Below are 14818 nucleotides of genomic sequence, written 5' to 3'. Positions count from 1 at the left end.
CTGAAGAGGGTGTGAGGGCAGACAGCTGAGGGTAAGGCTTTCACTGTGTGTGGTTAATGTTTCATAATGTGGTAACTGTGGTTTGATTTGCCTCATGGGAGATCTGAATACACTGCAGATGTAGAATGAAGTATTTCTGTACTTCCAGGTGGTTTGGTCCCTGCTATGTGTTTCAGAGCATTAAATGGTGTGAATGTGTACAATGTAGGGACGGTATTATCAGTACCCTAGAATTCAGTGAGCATTCTGCATCTGATTACTTAATTGTCATAGACCTTCTCTACCATGGTTCAGAAAGTTAAGGAAAATGCTTTTACTGTAATAGAGTAGTATTTAAGGATTTCCTTTAAATCTGCCTAGATCAGTACATTTTAACTTGTGCATGGTTGATTAATATAATCATTTGCCTAAAAGAAGAAATCTAAAGTAGTTTAGACATAAATATTAATTTAAGGGAAAGTGGTCTCCATCTAGTGCTGTGCACTGTAGTTTCAGTGTAGCTATACAATGCTATATAATGCTTATAGAGTACTTTTTATAGCCAGTGGACTTTGTCTAAAACCACTGCTGTTCCAGAATTAATATGCACAGCACATGTGGTTCAGGAGGACATTCACTTGCTCCCTCATTCATCCATCGAGTATTTCCTGAGCACCAGCTGTATGCCAGGCACAGTGCCAACTCAGGGGGTGCTATTTTCTAGGAACATTCAATGGAGAAGGAGAAGGAGACAGCTAACTCTGACATACATGTGTGCACCATGGCAGAATGAACAGAGAGCTCTGGTGATGACATTAATTTTGTATACGTTGAGGTTGATATTTGAAATCAGTTCAAATGATAATCAGTAGATTGTGTAGAGACAGTTGGTTTGATTTTCCATTAGGTTAGATTTCTACCTCTCATCAGATACAAAAATAAATTCCAGACAGATTAAAGATTTAAATCTTTTTAATGATTTAGATATAAAATCACTAAAAAAAAAATAGGAGAACAGTTTACAACTGTTGTGAGGGGAAGTCCATTCTTAGAGTAACACTAGTGCCAAAAATCGATTAAGGAAGTGATTGACAGATTTAACTAAATATAATTGAAGGTAGCATAAACAACCTGGCACATCAAAGGTGCTTGTGAAATTTCCTAGCAGAAAAATGTTTAGATTGAAATACCAAATGCTGAAGTGATGTTTGAACTACTATGCAGTCATTCTCACATTTCATAACAACATTGAAGATGAGCAAATTGAGTAAAATATTTGATAAAACAGCAATATTCTTAACATACCAAGATCTTTTACAAATGAAAAAGAATGACAAATGCCCAGTAGACAGGGGAAAAAAGGAAAAAGTGCATAGAACATACAAATAGCTATTAAGTATATGGGAAAATGGTCCACCACAAAATATTTGAATACAGTTGTTTAAAACTAAAATGAAATGTCATTGTGACTCAAGAGAGTGACAAAAATGGCCTATGCACATTTAATGTCGAAGTAATTGGTCCATTATTTCTGGAGGGTGACCAACCTGGCAGTATGTTTGAAAGAGAATGTATATTCTCTTTGATTCATCAAGTCTAAGAAATTATCCTGAAGAAGTAATCGTATACTTTCCAAAATTGGTTACAGAATTGGTTTTGAAATAACTAAAAATTGGGAGCTACCTTCATCAGGGGATCCATGTTAAATAGGGTAAGGAGACTTTTTGATTGGATTAAGTGCTCTGGCACTAATTAACCCCTAGTTCATTCCAAGTTTATCTGTTTTTACTTTGTAGAAAAACAATATTAAGTTTAAAAAAATGGAACACCAGATTATATAGTATATGAACCCATTTATGTAAATATATATACATGTATGTGTGTATGTGATAATGGGTATTTATCTATGCACTGTTAAAAATCTATAACCCTATCTTATGCTTCTGGTGTTTTTAGGGATCACACAATAAATTACACTCCTTTTAACACATACCAAAGTGAAATAGTTGTTGCCTAAGGGGTTACGAGAGTAACAGGACCATTCACTTGTAGCATGTGGATTAAATTTTTCATAAAATTCATATAATCGGAAAAATCAGTAAAGACATTTCCATGTTGGTGGGAAATACTTGAAGGTGGGAATCTGGTCGAAGTTATGTGGCCCTGTTTTTTAAAACTTTAAAGAGCCAAAATTTTTATCACAGAGGAAGCATTTGTTTCTCTGTGTGCTTGTATGAATCAGATAGAGCCATGCAAGTTATAAATTCATGACATGACAGTGTAAGAACAATGTCAAATTTTAGAATGTTGCTAAATGGATCTGCAAAAGTTTTGCTCTCAAATCTCCCAGTGCCCCAGAATCTAAGTTGATGTCATTAGCTGGCTTGTTTTCCTACAAGTCCATTGAATAAAGTTTCCCTGGCCTCTTTTTCTCTGGAGAAATCAGAAATTAGCAGGGCATTAGTCGAGGGAGGGAAAGGGGGCAAAAAAGGAAAAGCATGAATTTTTGTCTGGCTCTGATTTACACACTTGTGTCTTACAGGCTTATTTCCATCTGGGGATCAATGAAAAATTAGGACTCTGCGGAAGGCCAGATAGGCCCATTGGCTGCCTCGGTACATCAAAGGTACTCATGAAATTTCCTTGGAGAGCAGTGTTCAGATTGTAATACCACAGACGGGAATGATGTTTGACCTGCTATGCATCCATTCTCACATTTCATCATATACTTGGGCTAATTATCTGAATTATTATTTTCTACAAGTAAATATCAATAATTAGTTTGGGGGCTTCCCTGGTGGTGCAGTGGTTGAGAGTCCGCCTGACGATGCAGGGGACACGGGTTTGTGCCCCGGTCCAGAAAGATCCCACATGCCGCGGAGCGGCTAGGCCCATGAGCCATGGCCGCTGAGCCTGCGCGTCCTGAGCCTGTACTCCTCAACGGGAGAGGCCACAACAGTGAGAGGCCCGCGTACCGCAAAAAAAAAAAAAAATTAGTTTTGTGTGATACCACGAACTCTTCTAAAAATAGATAAGCATCTCACTGCTCTTTTGTTTCTGAGCCTTGTAAGATACCTGATTATAGTAGTATTTACTCAGACGGAGGCTTTTTCCCTTATAGTAGAGGCGGACTACTTTATTAGCATACTGAGTCAATCAAGAAGCTGTACCTTCTTAACATTATGTAGATTTATAAGATTATTTTGTTTGCTTATTCAGAATTAAACATCAGTTTTAATTTTTATTAGGACTTATAGTACTGTACCATTGCCTTTGGTCTGTTTTATTTGTTTGTTTGTTTATATTTTTTCTTTTTTTAAAAATTTATCCTTTACAGATTTATCGCATTCTAGGAAAGACTGTGGTTTGTTACCCTATCATCTTTGACCTAAGTGATTTCTACATGTCTCAAGATGTTTTACTGCTGATAGATGACATAAAGGTAGCTTCAGAACACCTTTTAATTGAAATGGGATGACTTTGTTTCTAGTGATTTCTATCGTATGTTGTTAAATTAAGTGCTCCTGGGTCTATGATACTGGGTTAATACAGTATCAAATATGAAAGTAAAACAACATCTGCATAGCTTTGGGGAGTTAAATTACTTGCAGCATTAGAATAATAGATGTATTCTGTTTTATATAAAGTTGTATGACTTTACTTGTCTACCTTCTACAAATGGAACTAAAGGGTATATACTGTAGTTGTAAAAGCAGAGGGGGAACTTTTTTGGAAACGATGTTCATACGATAGTAAGTTTATCACTTTTTGAACAAAAGTTGAGTTACCAAAATGATTTTATTTATGAAGAATTTCAAGTAAAACCTCACCTAACTCATTATACCCACTCAGTTAAAATCTCCTCCACTCCCTTTTCCATTTACAGAGTAGAAAAGCTTAGGGTCATGGCCCAGAGCATGAAGTCTGGAGCCAGATTTCATTTGTTAAAATCTTGACTCTACTGTTTACCAGCTCTGTGATCTTGGGCAGGTTAGTTAACTTCTCTGTGTCCCTGTTTTCTCACCTGTATAACTGAATAGAGCTGTCCTGAGGATTAGGAGTTCATATATGCAAAGCCCTCAGAATAGTGCCTGGCACATAGTGAAGTGTTAATGTATGTCTTTGATGGGATGATGATTATGATGATGATGATGATAATGATAATAGAAATTGAGTCAAATAAAGAACTCTTCATGTTTCCAATGGTCTGTATAGATTCACCCCAATCTCTTCTACCGGCTGTAATATAAATCTACAGTAACGTGGAGTGAGAATTAATCTTCTGGATGATAACCTTGGGTTGATTTTCCTTCCTTGGGACCATTCTCGAACTGTATTTATTAGGCCTCAAAAAAGGAGTGGGGGGCGGTGCAGCCTTAAAACATGTGTGATCTATTTTTAAAAACGAAGTTTAAAATCAGAATGGTTTCTAGCTTAACTTGTATGTATTAGAACATTTCTACCCCTAAGTAGTCTATCTTATCCAGGGTTTGATTATGAATTATCTTGATATAGAATAGTTTTGTTGGCTCTTTGCCACTAATGGTTAAGCATCCTGATCAGCTCAGATACTGTGCCATTACATCCTGCCTCATTCTTATGTTTTAATAGAATGCACTACAGTTTATTAAGCAATACTGGAAAATGCATGGACATCCACTTTTCCTTGTTCTCATCCGGGAAGACAATATAAGGTAGGTGGCTGAAAGAGTTGAGGCGCATGCATCTCATCACCATTAACACTGTGAACCCTTTGGAAGCAGGGCCTCCTTGTATTTTTATATCCATCTCAGCGTGTGACAGAGTGTTTTGCGTGTGTAAAGGGTACTTAGTACTAGATAATTAATTTCTCATTCTGTTGTTAATATGCACATTTTGTTTATCTGTTTATATTTTTCAGAGGTAGCCGATTCAATCCCATACTAGATATGCTGGCAGCTTTTAAGAACGGAGTGGTTGGAGGAGTCAAAGTTCACGTTGATCGTCTACAGGTAGTCTTCTGAATTTCAGTGTTTCTGTTTCCAGCACAATTAGTCCACAGATACAGCTATGTTTCTTAATTATATTCTGTGGAAGGTTTTTGTCTGAAGGTTTTATTCTCTGTCTACCTTCCCGTTCCTATTGCCATCACCCCATTTATCTGATCCCTCCAATCTGATGCTTGAGCAATTGCAGTGGTTTCCCACCAGAATTTCAGACTTTAAGAGATCATCTCTGACCTCAGTTTTGCATTTGAGGAAGGTGGGGTCCAGAGTGGTGAAGTGACCTGCTGTATAAGCTCAGGTTCTTTGACTCCCTGGTCCAGTGCTCTGTTCCCTACCACACAGTGACATCCAACCTGGAGATAATTCTTGTTCCATTCAGAATTTTACAGCATTATTTTCATAGCTCCTAAATAACAGAAGCCCTTTGTGGTTCCCTATAACCATAGCAGCCTCTCTGCCCACAATGATCTCCTACTAAACATTCTTTCTGCTTCAGCCAATACAGATTACTTACTGTGTTCTCAAATTTGTGAGGTTCTGCCCCTTTCTGCTCACTCCATTTCCTCTGCCTGGAGTAGCTTTCCTTCTTTCAACATCACTGGGCTTTGAAGTCTTACCAAACTTTAAAGACCAGTTCTGCAGAATCACTCAGACCAGAAATGATACTTTTCTCTTTTAATATCCTTTTATGACCTTTAACATAAACTATTCAAATTGTAGTCCATTATCAACTTATTTCCTTTAAAAAGTTGTGATCATTTCATAGTCTTTTATGTAGTAGATACTCAATATTGAGTAAGAAAGAGGAAAATTTATAAAGAGGGACCTGTGTAGGTAATGTGGTAAATGGCATGTTTACATAATCATTCACTGGTGCTTGCATTGGCTTGGCCAAAAAGTTCATTCGGGTTTTTCCATAAGATATTACAGAAACGAACTTTTTGGCCAACCTAATATTTTGCATACTTGATGATTTTTACCTAAGTTTTTATCTTTTCCCCTTATTTTTTATTCTTTTGTCTTTTTGTAATGCTTCACGGGGGAATTTCTTTGTTATTTATCATGTAGCTCCTCTGTTGAGTTTTGTGTTTTGCTGTCATGTTTTTAATTTTCCCTTTCATACTATCTTGTCCTTTCTTTCCTGGGTATTATATGTTGTCTTATCCTTCTGAGAACATTAACTAGAGAGCTTTGGAAATTTTTCCTTTCTACATTATCTCTTTCAGGTTTTTTTTCTCTGTTTTGGGGGGCTCATTCTTTCATGTTGGAGACATTTGTCAGATGTCTGGTAATCTTTAGCTATCCCTTCATTTTTAAGAGTGAAAGAATAAAAACTTCATTGGAAGCTGTGTGTTTGGGAAAAAGGATCGTTGTCATGATGAATTTACTTGTAAGGTAGTCTGGTGGCAAAGGCCCTTTTTGCTGGGGAAAACCCAGATGCCAATATCTGGAGATTTTTCTCTCTTCTGCTCTTCAGTTTCCCCGGAAAATAAACATCTAGCCTTCTGCTTGAAGGACATACATTTTGCTTCCATGTACTGAGAGCAGGGTTGGGGAGGGGAGTCAGGGATTTTGCACTGTGCTGTATATTATCAGAAACATCTCTCGTTGGGACAGCTGTTTAATAAGTTGTCTCTCTCTACCGATGCAGATTCAGAAGACAATAAAATAGTACATTATCAAATTGTCCAGGATACTTACAACAGCACAGATTATTTTCACATACACAGCACAAGTGGCTTAATTCTGACAGTACAGATGCTGGACCACGAGTTCATGCAACACTGCACTTTGAAAGTCAGAGAAACGGATAATAGCTTCCCATCACTAAGCAACGAAGTCTTTGTTTATATCTACAACATGGACTAAAATGACAGCTCTCCAATTTTTAATCAGCTCATTTATGAGTCTTTCACTTAATGCATTGTTTAATCTTTATTTATTTATTTATTTATTTTTACATCTTTACTGGAGTATAATTGCTTTACAATGGTGTGTTAGTTTCTGCTTTATAACAAAGTGAATCAGTTATACATATACATATGTTCCCATATCTCTTCCCTCTTACGTCTCCCTCCCTCCCACCCTCCCTATCCCACCCCTCTAGGTGGTCACAAAGCACCGAACTGATCTCCCTGGGCTATGCGGCTGCTTCCCACTAGGTATCTGTTTTATGTTTGGTAGTGTATATATGTCCATATGTCACCCTCTCACTTTGTCACAGCTTACCCTTCCCCCTCTCCATATCCTCAAGTCCATTCTCTAGTAGGTCTGTATCTTTATTCCTGTCTTACCCCTAGGTTCTTCATGACACTTTTTTTTCTTAGATTCCATATATATGTGTTAACATACGGTATTTGTCTTTCTCCTTCTGACTTACTTCACTCTGTATGACAGACTCTAGGTCCATCCACCTCACTACAAATAACTCAGTTTCGTTTCTTTTTATGACTGAGTAATATTCCATTGTATATATGTGCCACATCTTCTTTATCCTTTCGTCTGTTGATGGACACTTAGGTTGTTTCCATGTCCTGGCTATTGTAAATAGAGCTGCAATGAACATTTTGGTACATGACTCTTTTTGAATTATGGTTTTCTCAGGGTATATGCCCGGTAGTGGGATTGCTGGGTCATATGGTAGTTCTATTTGTAGTTTTTTAAGGAACCTCCATAGTGGCTGTATCAATTTACATTCCCACCAGCAGTGCAAGAGGGTTCCCTTTTCTCCACACCCTCTCCAGCGTTTATTGTTTGTAGATTTTTTTGATGATGGCCATTCTAACCAGTGTGAGATGATATCTCACTGTAGTTTTGATTTGCATTTCTCTAATGATTAATGATGTTCAGCATTCTTTCATGTGTTTGTTGGCAATCTGTATATCTTTGGAGAAATGTCTGTTTAGGTCTTCTGCCCATTTTTGGATTGGGTTGTTTGTTTTTTGTTACTGAGCTGCATGAGCTGCTTGTAAATTTTGGAGATTAATCCTTTGACATTTGCTTCATTTGCAAATATTTTCTCCCATTCTGAGGGTTGTCTTTTGGTCTTGTTTATGGTTTCCTTTGCTGTGCAAAAGCTTTGAAGTTTCATTAGGTCCCATTTGTTTATTTTTCTTTTTATTTCCATTTTTCTAGGAGGTGGGTCAAAAAGGATCTTGCTGTGATTTATGTCATAGAGTGCTCTGCCTATGTTTTCCTCTAAGAGTTTGATAGTTTCTGGCCTTACATTTAGGTCTTTAATCCATTTTGAGCTTATTTTTGTGTATGGTGTTAGGGAGTGTTCTAATCTCATACTTTTACATGTAGCTGTCCAGTTTTCCCAGCACCACTTATTGAAGACGCTGTCCTTTCTCCACTGTACATCCTGCCTCCTTTATCAAAGATAAGGTGACCATATGTGCATTGGTTTATCTCTGGGCTTTCTATCCTGTTCCACTGATCTATATTTCTGGTTTTGTGCCAGTACCATACTGTCTTGATTACTGTAGCTGTGTAGTATAGTCTGAGGTCAGGGAGCCTGATTCCTCCAGCTCCGTTTTTCGTTCTAAAGATTGCTTTGGCTATTCGGGGTCTTCTGTGTTTCCATACAAATGGTGAAATTTTTTGTTCTAGTTCTGTGAAAAATGCCAGTGGTAGTTTGATACGGATTGCATTGAATCTGTAGATGGCTTTGGGTAGTCTAGTCATTTTCACAGTGTTGATTCTTCCAATCCAAGAATATGGTATATCTCTACATCTATTTGTATCATCTTTAATTTCTTTCATCAGTGTCTTATAATTTTCTGCATACAGGTCTTTTGTCTCCTTAGGTAGGTTTATTCCTAGCTATTTTATTCTTTTTGTTGCAGGGGTAAATGGAAGTGGTTTCTTGATTTCACTTTCAGATTTTTCATCATTAGTGTATAGGAATGCCAGAGATTTCTGTGCATTAATTTTGTATCCTGATACTTTACCAGATTTTTTGATTAGCTCCAGTAGTTTTCTGGTAGCATCTTTAGGATTCTCTATGTATAGTATCATGTCATCTGCAAACAGTGACAGCTTTACTTCTTCTTTTCTGATTTGGATTGCTTTTATTTCCTTTTCTTCTCTGATTGCTGTGGCTAAAACTTCCAAAACTATGTTGAATAACAGTGGTGAGAGTGGGCAACCTTGTCTTTTTCCTGATCTTAGCGGAAATGCTTTCAGATTTTCACCATTGAGGATGATGTTGGCTGTGGGTTTGTCATATATGGCCTTTATTATGTTGAGGAAAGTTCCCTCTATGCCTACTTTCTGCAGAGTTTTTATCATAAATGGTGTTGAATTTTGTCAAAAGCTTTCTCTGCATCTATTGAGAGGACCATATGGTTTTTCTCCTTCCGTTTTGTTAATATGGTGTATCACATTGATTGATTTGCGTATATTGAAGAATCCTTGCATTCCTGGAATAAACCCCACTTGATCATGGTGTATGATCCTTTTAACGTGCTGTTGGATCCTGTTTGCTAGTATTTTGTTGAGGATTTTTGCATCTATGTTCATCAGTGATATTGACCTGTAGTTTTCTTTCTTTGTGACACCCTCGTCTGGTTTTGGTATCAGGGTGATGGTGGCCTCGTAGAATGAGTTGGGGAGTGTTCCTCCCTCTGCTATATTTTGGAAGAGTTTGAGAAGGATAGGTGTTAGCTCTTCTCTAAATGTTTGATAGAATTCGCCTGTGAAGCCGTCTAGTCCTGGGCTTTTGTTTGTTGGAAGATTTTTAATCACAGTTTCAATTTCAGTGATTGTGATTGGTCTGTGCATATTTTCTATTTCTTCCTGGTTCAGTCTCAGAAGGTTGTGCATTTCTAAGAATTTGTCCATTTCTTCCAGGTTGTCCATTTTATTGGCATAGAGTTGCTTGTAGTAATCTCTCATGATCTTTTGTATTTCTGCAGTGTCAGTTGTTACTTCTCCTTTTTCATTTCTAATTCTATTGATATGAGTCTTCTCCCCTTTTTTCCTTGATGAGTCTGGCTAATGGTTTATCAATTTTGTTTATCTTCTCAAAGAACCAGCTTTTAGTTTTATTGATCTTTGCTATCATTTCCTTCATTTCTTTTTCATTTATTTCTGATCTGATATTTATGATTTCGTTCCTTCTGCTAACTTCGGGGGTTTTTTGTTCTTCTTTCTCTAATTGTTTTAGGTGCAGGGTTAGGTTGTTTATTCGAGATGTTTCCTGTTTCTTAAGGTAGGATTGTATTGCTATAAACTTCCCTCTTAGAACTGCTTTTGCTGCATCCCATAGGTTTTGGGTCGTCGTGTCTCCATTGTCATTTGTTTCTAGGTATTTTTTGATTTCCTCTTTGATTTCTTCAGTGGTCACTTCGTTATTAAGTTGTGTATTGTTTAGCCTCCATGTGTTTGTATTTTTTACAGATCTTTTCCTGTAATTGATATCTTGTCTCATAGCGTTGTGGTCGGAAAAGATACTTGATACGATTTCAATTTTCTTAAATTTACCAAGGCTTGATTTGTGACCCAAGATATGATCTATCCTGGAGAGCCTTCCATGAGCACTTGAGAAAAATGTGTATTCTGTTGTTTTTGGATGGAATGTCCTATAAATATCAATTAAGTCCATCTTGTTAATGTATCATTTAAAGCTTGTGTTTCCTTATTTATTTTCATTTTGGATGATCTGTCCACTGGTGAAAGTTGGGTGTTAAAGTCCCCTACTATGATTGTGTTACTCTCAATTTCCCCTTTTATGGCTGTTAGTATTTGCCTTATGTATTGAGGTGCTCCTATGTTGGGTGCATAAATATTTGCACTTCTTATATCTTCTTCTTGGATTGATCCCTTGATCATTATGTAGTGTCCTTCTTTGTCTCTTGTAATAGTCTTTATTTTAAAGTCTATTTTCTCTGATATGAGAATTGCTACTCCAGCTTTCTTCTGATTTCCATTTGCATGGAATATCTTTTTCCATCCCCTCACTTTCAGTCTGTATGTGTCCCTAGGTCTGAAATGGGTCTCTTGTAGACAGCATATATATGGGTCTTGTTTATGTATCCACTCATCCAGTCTGTGTCTTTTGGTGGGAGCATTTAATCCATTTACATTTAAGATAATTATCGATATATATATTCCTATTCTCATTTTCTTAACTGTTTTGGGTTTGTTATTGTAGGTCTTTTCCTTCTCTTGTGTTTCTTGCCTAGAGAAGATCCTTTAGCATTTGTTGTAAAGCTGTTTTGGTGGTGCTGAACTCTCTCAGCTTTTGCTTGTCTGTCAAGGTTTTAATTTCTCCATCAAATCTGAATGAGATCCTTGCTGGGTAGAGTAATCTTGGTTGTAGGTTTTTCTCCTTCATCACTTTAAATATGTCCTGCCAGTCCCTTCTGGCTTGCAGAGTTTCTGCTGAAAGATCAGCTGTTAACCTTATAGGGAGTCCCTTGTGTGTTATTTGTTGTTTTTCCCTTGCTGCTTTTAATATGTTTTCTTTGTATTCAGTTTTTGACAGTTCGATTAATATGTGTCCTGGCGTATTTCTCCTTGGATTTATCCTGTATGGGACTCTCTGTGTTTCCTGGACTTGATTAACTTTTTCCTTTCCCATATTAGGGAAGTTTTCCACTATAATCTCTTCAAATATTTTCTGAGTCCCTTTCTTTTTCTCTTCTTCTTCTGGAACCCCTATAAGTCGAATGTTGGTGCGTTTAATGTTGTCCCAGAGGTCTCTGAGACTGTCCTCAGTTCTTTTCATTCTTTTTTCTTTATTCTGGTATGTAGTAGTTATTTCCACTCTTTTATCTTCCAGGTCATTTATCCGTTCTTCTGCCTCAGTTATTCTAATATCGATCCCTTCTACAGTATTTTTAATTTCATTTATTGAGTTGTTCATCATTGCTTGTTTCCCCTTTAGTTCTTCTAAGTCCTTGTTAAATGTTTCTTGCATTTTTTCTATTCTATTTCCAAGATTTTGGATCACCTTTAGCATCATTATTCTCAATTCATTTTCAGGTAGACTGCCTTTTTCCTCTTGATTTGTTAGGTCTGGTGGGTTTTTATCTTGTTCCTTCATCTGCTGTGTGTTTTTCTGTCTTCTCATTTTGCTTATCTTACTGTGTTTGAGGTCTCCTTTTTGCAGGCTGCAGGTTCATAGTTCCCATTGTTTCTGGTTTCTGTCCCCAGTGGCTAAGGTTGGTTCAGTGGGTTGTGTAGGCTTCCTGGTGGAGGGTACTAGTGACTGTGTTCTGGTGGATGAGGTTGGATCCTGTCTTTCTGGTGGGCAGGTCTACGTCTGGTGGTGTGTTTTGGGGTGTCTATGGACTTACTATGATTTTAGGCAGCCTCTCTGCTAATGGGTGGGTTTGTGTTCCTCTCTTGCTAGTTGTTTAGCATAGGGTGTCCAGCACTGTAGCTTGCTGGTCGTTGAGTGAAGCTGGGTGTTGGTGTTGAGTTGGAGATCTCTGGGAGATTTTCGCCATTTGACACTACATGGAGCTGGGAGGCCTCTTGTGGACCAGTGTCCTGAAGTTGGCTCTTCCACCTCAGAGGCTCAGCACTGACTCCTGGCTCCTGGCTGCAGCACCAAGAGCCTTTCATCCACACGGCTCAGGATAAAAAGGAGAAAAAGTAGAAAGAGGATAAAAGAAAATAAAATAAAGTAAGATAAAATAAAGTTATTAAAATAAAAAATAATTATTAAGAAAAAAATTATTAAAAAACAGATGGATAGAACCCTAGGACAAATGATGAAAGCAAAACTCTACAGACAAAATCTCACACAGAAGCATACACATACACACTCACAAAAAGAGGAAAAGGGGAAAAAATAATAAATCTTGCTCTCAAAGTCCACCTTCTCAATTTGGGATGATTCGTTGTCTGTTCAGGTATTCCACAGATGCAGGTACATCAAGTTGATTGTGGAGATTTAATCCGCTGCTCCTGAGGCTGCTGGGAGAGATTTCCCTTTCTCTTCTTTGTTCGCACAGCTCCCTGGGCTCAGCTTTGGATTTGGCCCCGCCTCTGCTTGTAGGTCGCTGGAGGGCGTCTGTTCTTCGTTCAGACAGGACGGGGTTAAAGGAGCCACTGATTTGGGGGCTCTGGCTCACTCAGGCCGTGGGGAGGGAGGGGTACGGAGTGCGAGACGAGCCTGCAGCGGCAGAGGCCAGCGTGACATTGCACCAGTGTGAGGCACGCTGTGCGTTCTCCCGGGGAAGTTGTCCCTAGATCCCAGGACCCTGGCAGTGGCGGGCTGCACAGGCTCCTGGGAGGGGCGGTGTGGATAGTGGCCTGTGCTTGCACACAGGCTTCTTGGTGGTGGCAGCAGCAGCCTTAGCATTTCATGACCGTCTCTGGGGTCCGCGCTGTTAGCCCCGGCTCGCGCCCGTCTCTGGAACTCCTTTAAGCAACCCTCTCCTCACACACCAGGAAACAAAGAGGGACGAAAAAGTCTCTTGCCTTTTCGGCATGTCCAGACTTTCCCCCAGACTACCTCCTGGCTAGCCTGGTGCACTAACCCCCTTCAGGCTGTGTTCACGCCGCCAACCCCAGTCCTTTCCCTGTGCTCCGACCAAAGCCCGAGCCTCAGCTCCCAGCCCCGCCTGCCCCGGCGGGTGAGCCGACAAGCCTCTCGGGCTGGTGAGTGCCAGTCAGCGACGATCCTCTGTGCAGGAATCTCGCTGCTTTGCCCTCCGCACCCCTGTTGCTGCACTCTCCTCCGTGGCTCCGAAGCTTCCCCCTCCACCACCTGCAGTCTCCACCCGCGAAGGGGCTTCCTAGTGTGTGGAAACCTTTCCTCTTTCACAGCTCCCTCCCACTGGTGCAGGTCCCGTCCCTCTTCTTTCGTCTGTGTTTTTTCTTTTTTCTTTTGCCCCACCCAGGTACGTGGGGAGTTTCTTGCCTTTGGGGAGATCTGAGGTCTTCTTCCAGCGTTCAGTAGGTGTTCTGTAGGAGTTGTTCCGCGTGTAGATGTATTTCTGATGTATCTGTGGGGAGGAGGGTGATCTCCACGTCTTACTCTTCCGCCATCTTCCCTGTCTCTCCCATTGTTTAATCTTTTTATCTTCTGCTCTCTGCTGTGCCCTATATGTACCCTTGAGTACAGAGTCTTAACCAGAGAATAAACCTCTTTCCATCTTGTAAAACTGAAACTCTATACCCATTAAACAACCCCTCATACCCCCATACCAGCCTTTGTCTTCTCTTTAATATAGTAAATAAAAATGGCCCTATGTAACTTCTCTGGGATTTTATTTCAGGCCCTTCCAAATGTCCTTAGCCTGTGGTCCACAATCTCTCATCATTGGGCCTCAGCGTCACTTCCTAGCTGCATCACCCAGGACATGTCTTCATGCAGTTCATTCCCAGCCCTGCTTTCTACTCCTCAAGTATACTGAGTAATTTCAAAATCTTTAATGAAATTGATTTTTTTTTCCTGCTCATGCTGTTACTGTATTCTAGAATTGCCTTTTTCTTTGTTTCCTTCTAAGTCATACTTTACTTTTATAACTTAGGTCAATGTCACCTCTTTAGCGAAGTCTCCAAGACTGGAATTAATTTCTCCTTCCAGTGTGTTTCTGTGGCATTTTCCTTGAGCTTTGCTGTAGCTCTTATTTTAGGTATGGCTAGTTTCTTGTGTCTGCTTCTCTGTGTCGATTGAAAACTCTATCAGACCAGGCTTTACTCATCTCTGCATTCCCAGAGTACTCTTCTCTCTGTAAGAAGTATGTAGATATTGGTTCATTGATTCAACAAATATTTACTGAGTACCCTCTCTAGGCAGCAGAGATACAATGGTGAAAAAAATATACAAGGTCCCTGATCTCATGAGACTTATTCTAGTAGGGGAGCAGAACCAAATATAAAGCCAGATAGGG

At 39.1% G+C, this 14818-nt stretch overlaps 1 protein-coding gene across 4 annotated transcripts in view; it reads left to right on the top strand.

Annotated features, from left to right (window-relative positions):
* Nucleotides 1-14818, top strand: part of PHKB (phosphorylase kinase regulatory subunit beta) — a 193756-nt gene that overhangs the window by 137835 nt on the left and 41103 nt on the right. For all 4 annotated transcript variants that reach the window (XM_073795660.1, XM_033845059.2, XM_033845058.2 and 1 more), the window contains 4 exons: nt 2522-2605; nt 3317-3421; nt 4591-4673; nt 4880-4970. In XM_073795660.1, the coding sequence (XP_073651761.1) occupies nt 2522-2605; nt 3317-3421; nt 4591-4673; nt 4880-4970 (363 nt within the window). The remainder of the gene's footprint in view (nt 1-2521; nt 2606-3316; nt 3422-4590; nt 4674-4879; nt 4971-14818) is intronic.

The sequence above is a fragment of the Tursiops truncatus genome, chromosome 19, assembly GCF_011762595.2.
Source record: "Tursiops truncatus isolate mTurTru1 chromosome 19, mTurTru1.mat.Y, whole genome shotgun sequence".
Taxonomy (NCBI): Eukaryota; Metazoa; Chordata; class Mammalia; order Artiodactyla; family Delphinidae; genus Tursiops; species Tursiops truncatus.
Note: the sequence above shows the minus strand (reverse complement) of the source record. Positions and strands in the feature narration are given on the sequence as shown.